The 12,041-nt window shown below is 45.8% G+C and overlaps 1 protein-coding gene and 1 long non-coding RNA gene across 3 annotated transcripts in view; both read right to left on the reverse strand.

Moving 5' to 3' along the window:
- Positions 1-4,827: 4,827 nt before the first annotated feature.
- LOC122907634 lies at positions 4,828-6,669 on the reverse strand. The gene is made up of 2 exons (XR_006384734.1): positions 6,319-6,669; positions 4,828-5,746 (listed from the first exon to the last, which is right to left on the reverse strand). It is a non-coding gene; the product is annotated as an uncharacterized LOC122907634 (long non-coding RNA).
- Positions 6,670-9,116: 2,447 nt separating this feature from the next.
- LASP1 (LIM and SH3 protein 1) overlaps positions 9,117-12,041 on the reverse strand; it is a 37,838-nt gene continuing 34,913 nt past the window's right edge. For both annotated transcript variants that reach the window (XM_044248109.1, XM_044248110.1), the window contains one exon: positions 9,117-11,995. In XM_044248109.1, the coding sequence (XP_044104044.1) occupies positions 11,822-11,995 (174 nt within the window). In that variant the 3' untranslated portion in view covers positions 9,117-11,821. The remainder of the gene's footprint in view (positions 11,996-12,041) is intronic.

Consider the following 12,041-nt stretch of genomic DNA (forward strand, 5'->3'; position numbering starts at 1 on the left):
GGATTAAAAATTGGCAAAGACCAGAATACAAAATATACCTTGATTTTTAGCATTTTCTCCCCCCACACACTCTTTTTCCTGTACATACTCTGGAAAGCCTAATCCATATATTTATTAAAACACTGGTGATTCCAAATCGACAGTATACCCATTAGATTAGTTGGGGCAGGGAAAGAAGAGTAGAGGAAAAAGTAAAAATTTTAATATATACTGAATATTTTTAGTATTTTACTCAATAGATATTTTCATTCTCTTAGAGAAAGAAATTTGGCTTTGTGAAGTTTCCTTGAATTATCCAAGTCCCCACAGTTCTTTACAAAAGAAGCATGGTTTAACTTTACACGTTTTTGACCCAGGTTTTAAATCTCCTGTACACTTGAACTGATGTGACTGTTACTATAAAATTTTTTTACACATATTATTATATTATCCTGGATAATTGTGAGATTATTATGTCACCCTCCTCCAAAATTTGGAATATAAAAAAATTGAATTCATTCTTTGGGTGCAGTAGATAAATGATATTGTCTCACTACCAATAAAGAGTAAACTGACTTCATTCAGTTATCAATAGATAAAAACACTGAAACCAAACTTGCAATTTCCTCAATTTAGCAGCCTGTTTTGTTTTGTTTTGTTTTTGTTTTCCAAATGGAGTCAGGAATAAAATGTGATATCAAATGTTTAATTGGGAGATTAATTTGCAAAAGTGCATGTTGTTGTCACTGGTGTCAATGTTTAATTGACAGAATAGACACTCATAGTACCACCAAACAAGGAGTATTAGCAAAACGCATAGCCTGAAATTACTAAGAGCTTGTCCACTTATGACTAACTTTAGAACAGTCATAACAATGTGAGCTGCTAACAGGTCAGATAATTTATCCTATATCTTTTCCTAAATTACAAGATGGACCTGATCGTCTAGCCCTTTTATTCCTTTTAAAAGTGATTCCCTCAATCTCCTTTCATTTGAAGCTGATTTTTACCTCTCTTAGAAAGCAAGCATCTAATATAACATCGTTATATTTATCATACTGTTGTTTCTAGACACATACACACCGTACTAATAAACTGAGGACACTTCTTTTCTTAGAAACTAATTTAAAGTTTATATCTTGTGATAAATACTCTATGCCTTAAGAAACCATGGAACATCTATCCTTAACACTTTTTTTTTAAAATAATTTCTCCTCATGCCCTTCTGATCCCTTAACTTCTTTATCATATTCACAATGCAGGCCGTAAATTACTGTATTGGGGAAGCAGCTTAATCATTCCAGAAGTTTAAGTGGTTGCTTATCAGGCTGCTCTCCACAGCATGAATAATAGACACCTGACTTCACAATTTCCCCGTCCTTTGATGACTTAGTTCATGCTTCCTGTTCTTCCAACAAGAACAAAGATTTTTATTGCCAGGACAGTCATCCACCTTAAGTGGAGATTAGAGCAAGCATGAGGTGTGCAGGGAAAGATGCAACCGGAAGAACCATCTTAGGTCAAGAACAACTCTGCAAGAAGCAGGTGACTTATTGTCTGACACAATAAAAACAAACCTTTATCTCTTTGTGTGATTATTACTTGAGACTCAGTCTCTTTAAGTGAATAGGACAGTACTCGATTATATGATTACAGATTTCTTTTCAGTTCTACTAGCAGGTAGCAGTAAAAACTGTAGGAAATCAGGTCATGGACATACGCTCCTTGGTTTATTGGAACATCACTAAGATAGGAAAGATGACCCAAAAGACATCTATATTTGATAGTCTTCTCTAAGTTAAAATAAAAAGTGCTGAAGTACCAAGAACACAGTTTTTTTTCATCAAGAGAGCAAATATAATTCCAGAATATTCTTCAAGTAAAGAGACCAAAAAAAAAAAAAAGTTTAGCCCTCGAAAGGCTTTCTTACAGATATGTATAAAATTGAAAACTATGCATTGTTATTTTTAAAGTATTGTATTTATGGCAAAATGTCTTTGATACCTTAATATTTGCTAACTTTTATTTAATTTGTTATTTATTCATATTAATAAAATTTAAATTAGAAACATTCTGACTTGTATAGTGTTTGTTATTATGCCAGTCATTGAGTATAATTCCTTTATTTCTTATGGAGGAAATTTTTTTTTAAGATTTTTTTAAACTTACTTATTTCACAGACAGAGATCACAAGTACATAGCAAGGCAGGCAGAGAGAGGGAAGGGAACAGGCTCCCTGCTGAGCAGAGAGCCCAGGGCTGAATCCCACAACCCTGGGATCATGACCTGACTGAAGATAGAGGCTTTAACCCACTGAACCACCTAGGAGCCCCAGGAACTTATTTTTATTTAAGCTGTTAGTTGTAGCTCTACCATGATGAAAACACAAAACATCCTAATATAATGTTGCAGGTAGCCATATGATCTATGTTTATTTATGCTTAGTATTACAGTACATAAGTTAATTAGTTAAATAATTTCATTTACTAGCAACAACTCATAAATCGAACGATAATCTATAAGTAGAACAGTGTTTTGTACTATTCTCCTATTTAATTCAGAGGCCAAATTCCCAAACAATTAATGTTCCAAATACTACAATTACCATTGTTTAACATCAGTTTCAAAAAACAAAGTGTGTAAGTAAGTATTGTGGATTACCTGCAATTTCCCATGACCACAAGCTCTCTTTTTCTAAGAAAAAAGAAGTTCTTAAATATGTCTAAATGTATCTGCCTTTGCATTTTTGAGTTCATAATGAAGTTGTGTCAATCGTTTTTTCTGTTTCCTCTTTTATAAATGATTTTGGCTTTTTGTTTAAAATAGATGGGACAAAACTAACTTAGAATAGGTCATTCTAGGTTTAGCAAAATTTGGAGTGTCATAAAGTCAAATCATGTAATTTACAATTTTCCACTTCAACTATGCTAAGTCTTTTCTTAAAGGAAATTCCTTTTTTTGAGTAATTTAAAATTAAAATGATACTTTTAGGGGATTTGAAGTCTGAATAATGCTAATTTTAAGCCCTTTAAAAGCAAACACACTTTCTGAAATTTAATAAATCATGTCATGCCAAGTTGCAAACTCAGAAAGTTTGGATTTGATTCTGTATACCCAGAACAATGAGTCTTAGGTGGCTCAAAACTTAGTAACATTTATCTTTCCATTATTTAAACATTTCCCAAAATATATCCTCTTTCTCCTGGAATAAAATACATCACTTCCCCATAAAAATCTCTAATTCTTGTCAGGAAAACAGGAATTAATGTAATGCCACATTAATTTTTTCTAAGTAACTTACAATTATTCAGAGATGTTTTTAATGCATCGATGTGGGCCAAGTACAATATCTACTCTATAGTACAGGATTGCCATACGACAGATTCGTAAAATTTATACAACTCCATATTACAGAAGTAACTTTCTTCCATGTTTTATTATGTATGAGAATGCTAATATACGCCAGTATTCAAATAGTTTAAATGTGAAATTAAAAAAAGTATCGAAATGATGAACACCATAAAACTCTGTTATAAACTGGCATATTATAGCATGGATATGGGCACAAAGTCCTAAAATTTCTTCCAAAACATAATCACTTACTTTTTTAAACCATAATATTTCACAAGTAATATGGGCACTCTTTCTACGTCCTTTCATGACATGCAATACCAGTGATATGTATCTATGGGGTATGACTGAAACTGCCTGCTTGTTTTCACTGAATGTTTAGTGGTTTCAGCTATGCATGTGTACAGGCTAAAGAGCCTTGACCTCATAAAAGTCTTCAGAGCGAACTTGGTTAGAGACTAAACCTTGAAGATCCATACTACTATAATTAACTGTGTAACTTGGACCCCTCCAAGACACTGACATTTGCCTTGAAGTAGAGAAAATTTTAGTTTGAAAAATGAAGTTACGCCAAAGAGTCAGAGGAATGTTTTAGTGTCATGTCAAGGACTCCCCAGATAACTGGAGATCATCCCTGAATACATATATATATATATTTTTAAAGATTTTATTTATTTATTTGACAGACAGAGATCACAAGTAGGCAGAGAGGCAGGCAGAGAGAAGGGGAAGCAGACCCCACTGAGCAGAGAGCCCGATGTGGGGCTGGATCCCAGGACCCCAAGATCATGAGCAGAAGGAAGAGGGTCAACCCACTGAGCCACCCAGGTGCCCGCATCTCTGAATATATTAATGTTCAGACCCATGCCTCCTACATCAGTGTAGTGTTTGTCAAATTGCCTCTTGCTGTTACATACCACCACATAGCATTGCTTTTGTTAATATCCCCTAAACAACTTGGGCAAATTGTCACTGCCAAATGTTTGGAATAAGTAAATACTGTCATTTTCTCCTGGCAGTGTGGTTGGTGGTGCCAAAAGAAAAAAAGTTTTGCAGTTGAGTTTTTATTATAAAATGTCATGCAGAGAGAGCAGAAAAGCGAACTACTGGTAAACTGTTAAAAGTTTGTTCCATAAGAATTTTGCTCTCAAAGGTGTGGTTTCCAACGATAATGCATCCTAGAATTGTAGAATTTTCAATGGAAAGGGAAATTTTAAAATTAAAACTAAGTTAAAATTTAATAAATAATAGCATAATAAATAAGTAACAATTTTCTAGTCCAACTCTTTCATTTGTCAGAATAAACAGAAGCCCTGAAGGTTAAGTGACTTATTGAAGGTCATTCATTACCAAGACAATGCTTCTAGAGCAGTGTTTTTCTTTGGCCAGAATTTTAAAATGCAAGTTTCCATTTTAATTGGATCATATGTTGTAGTGCCTCCATTTTACTTTTTTTTAAGACATGGAAATTGAATACAATATCATAAATCAAAACTCTTAAGTTAATCTTTCTCCTTGTTTATTTGTAAGCTAGAAAGGAAAGTCAAACGTAGAACAATTACGATGGACTTTTCACGGGAACAGGAACCACAGATTTGGGGCCCACATCTACTCTGGATTCCACAATATATGGTTCCTTCAACCCTAATCGGACCCCTTCAAAAAATATATATATGTTGCAAGGTTTTTTTCCCCCCCAGACGAGGAACATTTGACAATATAAAAGACATTTATTTGGGAGTAAGAGACAGATTTTCTCCCCCAATAACAAGTAAGATGAGGTATAGCTACCCTATTTCAACAATTTATAATTCAGCCAGTCACAAAGAATGAGGACTATATATATAACTATTTCTCTCTTGAAATGAGAAGCTGGGCCACAAATGGTATGGAGTGGGGGGGAAAAATGATAAATCTTAAAAATTCAAACGACAATTTCCTTCTTGCTGGGGAGCAAGACAAGGGCCACCACACGAGCTCACACTGCGGTCTGTAAAGACAGTGTCAAAGTGACTACTTCAGAGATGAAGATAGACAATGTGCTCTTGAACTTACAAGGGGCCCCCTTGCCTGCGGGAGGGAAAGGAAAGAAATATTTTAGCATCATCTGTTGTATTTACACCTAAAGAAAGGCTGTCACGATGAGTATCTGAGCAGTTCTCCATGGTAACTTTAATGAGTCTACATTTCAGCTAGGTGTCCTCAACACCCTCTATCCACAGCTCGAATGCACACAGCATCTGCCAGGCGTGCCCACGAATTCCTGAGGTCCCCATGGAGGGCCTCTGCGTCGGAGCTCAAAAAGCCCCTTGCTCGACAGTGGTTAACCATATCCGGAAGGCTCTGGAAGAGGTCTGCCGTGTAGCAGGACCGGTGCTGCTGCTAAGAGGCCTCTGGTTGGGCTGGAGACCAGGAGCTGCAGGAAACCCAGAAACAGGGCTCAGATGGGAAAACCCAGGACACTCTCAGCAACCCCGTATTGGCTACGGATGAACAAATGAATGCGTTCCTCTCTCCTCGCCACCAAACCCCACAGCTGGGAAAGAATTGACGTCTTCCCCCAGACCCCACACCCAAGTACATTTCATTAGCTACTTCATCTTCCGGTGAAAATGAGACACTAATTAATTAATGCAACTATGAGAGCTTAATTGCAAACCACTCTGCCGACATATAAAGATGTGTTTTACCTTTAATTACCAAGGGGGATGGGGTGGGATCAACAGACAACTTGGAGTCCGAGCACCTACTAGGAGATAATAGTCCCCCCCCCGCACCCCCCTCCCAATCCATTCTCTCTAAAAATGCTTTGCATTGTGGGTTTTATGTTTCATTGTAAAATCTTGTTATTTTTAAATTAGGTCTCAAAAAAAGAAGTTGGCATTTCTTATTCTTTGCAGAGTGGTCTGAGAAAGGCTATAGGAATGCATCGGAGGGGGGCAAAATAGGATAATAAGATCTCTTTCAATTTTGTTTTTGAATCAATACCCGGAATAACGACCAGAAGCAAATATCCACCGGTGCGTCAGCAAAGCAGGATGCTCGGGCGGTCAGCTTCATCCTGAGCTGGGTTCAGTGGGCTCCCCGCCGCAGCTGCAGGCCCCTAGAGCAGATAGATAATGTAGGACAGAATGACCAGGCCTATGATGGCAAAGAACATCAGGATGAAAATATCCAGCATTATGGAGTCCTTGGCTGGGGAAGCCTCTGGATTCCGGGCAAACGTGAGCTGTGACCACGGAGGTTGCAGCCCGGGGAGAGAAATGGCTCCCTCTTCCCTCCACGGCTCCGTCTTTTCCCTTCCCCCTCCCAGGGCCGGAGACTAAGGGATGCTGCCGCTCCATCAGCAGCCTCCCTCCCCCCCAACCCCCCGCCGCCCCCCAGCCAACCAATCACGTAGCCCGGCAGCGGGTAACCAAGGCACTGCTCGATTTAGAGCCGGCAGAAGCGCAGAGGCTCAATTTCTCCGCAGGAACCCAATCCCAGCCCTTCGTATCTAAATGGAGCCGGCATGATAGGGACGGAGGAGGAGATCTGATCTCTATCCGGATCCCCCAGGAATGAATCCTCTTGGCTGCTTTCCTTCTGCCTTTGTCCTCTAACACGTTGGTGGCCAATTATCTCGGAAAAATAATGGCTGGACGTCGGGGGGGGCCATGGGCGGGTTGTAAAGGTCGCGGTGTGAAGGGACATAGACAAGGGTCTCGTGGGAGTCCCAGCTGGCCTCTCTGGGGTTGGATTCCTTTACCGCACACCGGTTGTTAAGTTCAGCCTCCCTACAACTCCTGCACAGATGAGGCTCAGAGCCGGTCAGGAACTTGCCTGATGTTTCACTGGGGGTGGGGGGGCGGGCGGTGTTGGTGGTCCAAGATGGAAAAGGAGGCTTACACACTCTGGAGTCCATATTCCTCCCTCGCCTCCGCCCCCTTCCCGAACTGGCCCACTTTTGGTGTCCGAAATGCCCCTCGGCCCTCCCGACACTGCTCAAATCCCTCCGTGCAAGCCCCGGAGTCTCTCCCCCAGCTAACTCCGTCTCTCTCTTTGTGGTCCTGACCCTCGTTCTTGTTCTCGTCTGTGTCCTGTTCTGAGAGCTCCGCGCAGTGTTCTACCCAAAGAGCGTGGTGTGGACTCCTAGGCCTGTCCCTGGGCGGGGAGAGAGTCTAGGTAGGCAAATCAAGTGATGCCTTCTGAGGAGAGAGGGGAACAAATGCTGTATTTTTTTAAACTGGATGGTGGGTACTCAGTTCTGTCTTGTGTTGTTTTTATGTCTTTTTATATCTTAATTATTCCCTAGTAAACTAAAAACACTCCCCGTGTCATCTCTGAGGCCTGGTGTCCTCAGTTCCACCCTAGAGTTGTTTTGAAGGCCCCCAGGGTGGGGTCAGGGGAATGAGGGCATTAGGGACCCCTTTGTACAGGCTCTGCGGGGGGAACTGAGGCCCCTTCTGGAAGGGGGTCTAGAAACTGCTCTCACCAGCCTGTGCCCAGTAGATAGAGCCCAGAGCTTTCTGTGAGCAGGGAGTGGGGTCACCCCTTCCAGGCACACTGCCCCCTCCGATGGCTCTGGTGAATGAAGCCTCCTGAGAGGGAGGACTGCAGCTCCGCAGACAAGAGAGGGCAGGCCAACAGGAGGCCGGATTTGCCAACTTATGCCCCTCTGCTGGGAGAATATTAGTCGGCCTGCTCCTTTGGAGAGGGAGTGGGTGTCCATCCTGTCTTTAACGAGCCCACCCCCGCCTCCAACGCTCCCTACACCTCTCCAGCCCTGCAGACCCACTTTTGTCCTTCTCCCCATGACCAAGGCTCAGGAAGGGCCCTTCCAACTCCGCCATGGCTCTCCCAAAGCCAGAGCGCCCTCCTGCCGTGCCCACAGTGGGAAATGCCCCTTTCCACAAGGCAGCTGGATGGCTTCCTTCTCTACCACGGTCCCCTTCCCAACGCCACAGAAGGGAGGCCACCGGGCCGTCTGATGGGGGATCAGACCCAGGGCACCTGGAGCAAAGGACAGAGTGGCGGGGGGGGGTGGGTGGGGACAAAGATGTGAGGTGCGGAGAGCAGGGGCGCAAGGCTCACCGTGGCAAGGCAGAATGGAGTGGGGCTGCGGGTCTGAGACCTCGGGCCCAGCAACGTGCTATACAACTTATGCCAAATCACAGCCCCCCTGGGCTTCAGAACCCGTGAGACGGACAGGACAGTCGGTACCCAGCTGATGAATACTGCTTTGGGCTGGTAAGATGGCTTCATCCTGTCTTATTCCACCCAGATGGTCCCTCCATCATTTCCATCCTCACACAGCACCAAACTCTTTCCAGATGCTGGGCAGTGGCAGAGGGCACAGTGCCCCGGGGCTGAGCTGCTGCATTAGGGCAACACAGATTTGTTGAGCAGCAATGGGTCTGGCCCAGGACAGACCCTGGGGCTTTAGAGGAATTAGATCCATCCCCTGCCCCAGGAAGGCACTGGCTCGTGCAGAGACAGGTGCGTTAACTCAGGAGGTCAGACAGGAAGAGGGAAGTAACAGCTCAGGGATGTTTGGGGAGTATCACCAAGCTGGGCACAGCCAGGAGCAGACTGGCTGGAAAATTCTGCACGAGACACAGATGCCAAGTCCCCATCCCAGAACTGACTGCCACGCCAGGCTGACAGCTTTCAAACCAGTCATCCCCTCCCTGAAGGGCATCAGGACTCGCAGGAGGGTGCCAGGCTAAGGCCCTTAACACTTGGCACACATGCACATGCGCACACACACCTGCACGCGCACACACAGAGCCAGAGAGAAAACCAAGTCCACAGGTAAAAATTATACTTTTATTATTTGAGTCACCAGGAGAAAGATTCACTTGTGGTCCAAGTCAAATGTTGAGAATCGTTAACAGGCCAGAAAGAGTTGATCCCAAGCACAAGCCCACGAGGGAGGGGACCAGAACAGACCAAGAAAAGACAACCACCCCATATAAAAAGATGAACGGACGGCTTCACACACATACACACACATACATACAAACACACACACACACGGATGAAATGTTTGGACAGAGGCAAATTTCACATGGTCATTTGTTTCTTTTTAAATACAGGCTTGTGGGGTGGTATTTTTTTTTTTCCCCAGCTATTTAAAAAAAAAAAAAAAAGGCCCAAAAGTGCATATGTGAGAGAATAAAGGCAGAAATGAAGCAATAAAGTCGTTTTCCCTGGAGGGACATGAGGAAGAAAATAGGAAGCAGTATGAGAGAATTCACTTTTCTCACCAATGGACTTCTTGCATTTTCTTATTGGTCCACTACAGTTATATTCACATTCTAGCTTTGATGCATCTTCTTTCCTGGGATTAGGTTGGCCAAAGACCTTTGGAAACTGTACGAGAAGGCCAGGGACTTGACCCAGCCACCGGCTCTGTGCTATAGTAGGGGTGGATGGTTCTGGAAAGGAGCAAGGATGCCTTAGCAGCCCCTGGTCCCTCAGCACCAGTATGACAGTCCTTCTCTCTGGGGGTGTGTAAGAAAAGGTCCCCTATTTTTAGGGCGGGAGGAGCAGGGGGGCTGGCAACGAGATACCAGTGGCTGGCCTGCCTTGTTGTGGAAGGAAAACGAAGCAAAGGGAGAACAGGCTGCTTCTTGCTCCTCTAAGCTTTCCTCCCCTCTCTCCCTGCACAGGTCCTCCAACGACAGGACGCATCTCTGACCTTGGTCCCCAAATCCAAGCTGTGCTTTGAGATCAAGAGGAAAGGTAATGGGCGGCTCCCTCATCCCCCAGATCACCCAACATAGACCCTCCACCTGCCTTCACCTCGGCTGGGGCCACAAAGAGAGAGAGACGGGTCAGGCAGGGCTCTCCCCACCCCCAATGGTCATTTCTTCATTGTTCCGATTTGGGGAAGATATTCCAACGTCAACCCCCACACACTGAGGACCTGACTGCTGAAATTTGCCTGTAGGGTCCCCCCTCCCCTGAAGGAACAAGGAGGCAAAGATGTCAACTGTGGAGCCTGAGGGCAAGACAGGAGGGGGAGACCCAGGATGTGTAGAGAAGAGCCCAGAAGAGATGAATGAAGCCAAGCAAGGGTCATCACAGCCGCCGACGAGCGAGAGAAGGGACTTGGAAATAGCACCATCTTTCCCTTCCTCATCCCGGGGTCTGTGCTTCCAGTTTTGAAGCCCTGGGACCTTCTCCTTTTGCTTCAAGGGGGCCTGAGGTTAGTAAGGGGGAGGGCAGGGGAGTAGCGAGGCACCCCCGGTAGGGGTGACAGAGATGGGAAGGGAAGAAGAGGACTAGAGCCATGGAGCCTGCTCCCACCCTCACCCCAGCAAGCTGCCGGCCCCCACATCAGCCCAGCCAACTCCACAACTACCCCCCTCCCTGACCTCTGCCCAGCACACTGGAAAGGGGGCGGGTGGGCTTTCGCCGTTTGGCAATCGAAGGAAAGGAGGAATTTTCATGCCAAAGAAGACACCAGGGACTCCTCCCCCACTGGGGTCCTCCCAGAGACTCCCACAGGCCTGGACCCTGACTGCCACAGATACAGAAATGCTCCTTCCCCCACAGGCGGAATCTTGGAGAGGCGCAAAGGCTCTGTGGCTTTGCACAGTTCCAGTCCACTTGGCTTTGGGCCGAGGAGGGGCGGCTGCGGGGAGGCCTGAGACATCTTCCCATGGGGAGGAGGGGGTAGGACCCACCTAACCCAGAGCTCAGGGGGGCTGGCTCTCGGTGCAAGAGCCAGCCAGGGCGCCTGGGGACTGGGGGGAGGAGGAAGGAAAAGGGCTCTGGGAGAGAACACCCTGTTCCCCTCCTTCATGCAGCTGTCCCTAAAAGTAAGAAAGGCGAACACTTGACCCAAGCCATGCTTCCTAGGGAGCTCCTCGCCCACGCCCCTGTGCGTGGGCAGGAGAGCGAAATCACAGTGTGAGAAGGAACACATGCAGGGAGGGATGAATGAACCCCGAAGCGGGAACGCTCCCCTCCTCTGTGATCCTTGAGAGTGGGAGAGGGTGGTGAGGGGCCCCCTCAGAGGGCTGGCCGCCCTGTCTTTGAGAAGCAGAGGCAAAGCCCTTCCCAGGGACAAGGGTGGTGGGGTCCCATCTCGGAATGTACGGAGCCCCTCCCCTGGGAGTCTTGGAAAGTTGGGGTGTGTGAGGAGGGCAGGAAGGTCTGGGTGGAGGGGCGGGCAGAAAAGAGAGAAGGCAGAGGCCTGGGAGCCAATGGGTCTGCAATTCCAGACCAGCTCCCCAGGCCTCAGCCTCCCCCAGAGAGGTCCACACCTGTTCCGTCCAGAGAGAAAACCAAGAAGTTGGTCAAGGGAAAAACCTGCCAGAGAAGAGCCCGCGAAAGTGGCAGAACAAGGCTTCAGTTGGCAAAAGAAGCTGGAGGAGGGTGGGAATAAACAAGCTGTCGCAGATTTAAAAAAACAGACACTGAAGGGTGGACAGGTCCGCCCAGGACAGATGTGATGCAGTGGAATGCACTGAAGAGACGGGCGGGTGGTGGGGGGCGGGGCTCAGATGGCCTCCACGTAGTTGGCCGGCAGCATCCCCGTGTCGCCAGTGCGCTCCACGGTCCCGTACATCCAGCCATCGTCAATCTGCTGCACGTTCACGATGGTGTCCCCATCCTGGAAGGAGACCTCGTCCTCGTCCGCGGCGCTGTAGTCATACACAGCGCGGTACCGCTTCTGCAAGAGTGGGGATGCGGTCAGCCTGGGGCCCGGCCCTTCTTTC

Source organism: Neovison vison, chromosome 5, assembly GCF_020171115.1.
Source record: "Neovison vison isolate M4711 chromosome 5, ASM_NN_V1, whole genome shotgun sequence".
NCBI classification, from domain to species: Eukaryota; Metazoa; Chordata; class Mammalia; order Carnivora; family Mustelidae; genus Neogale; species Neogale vison.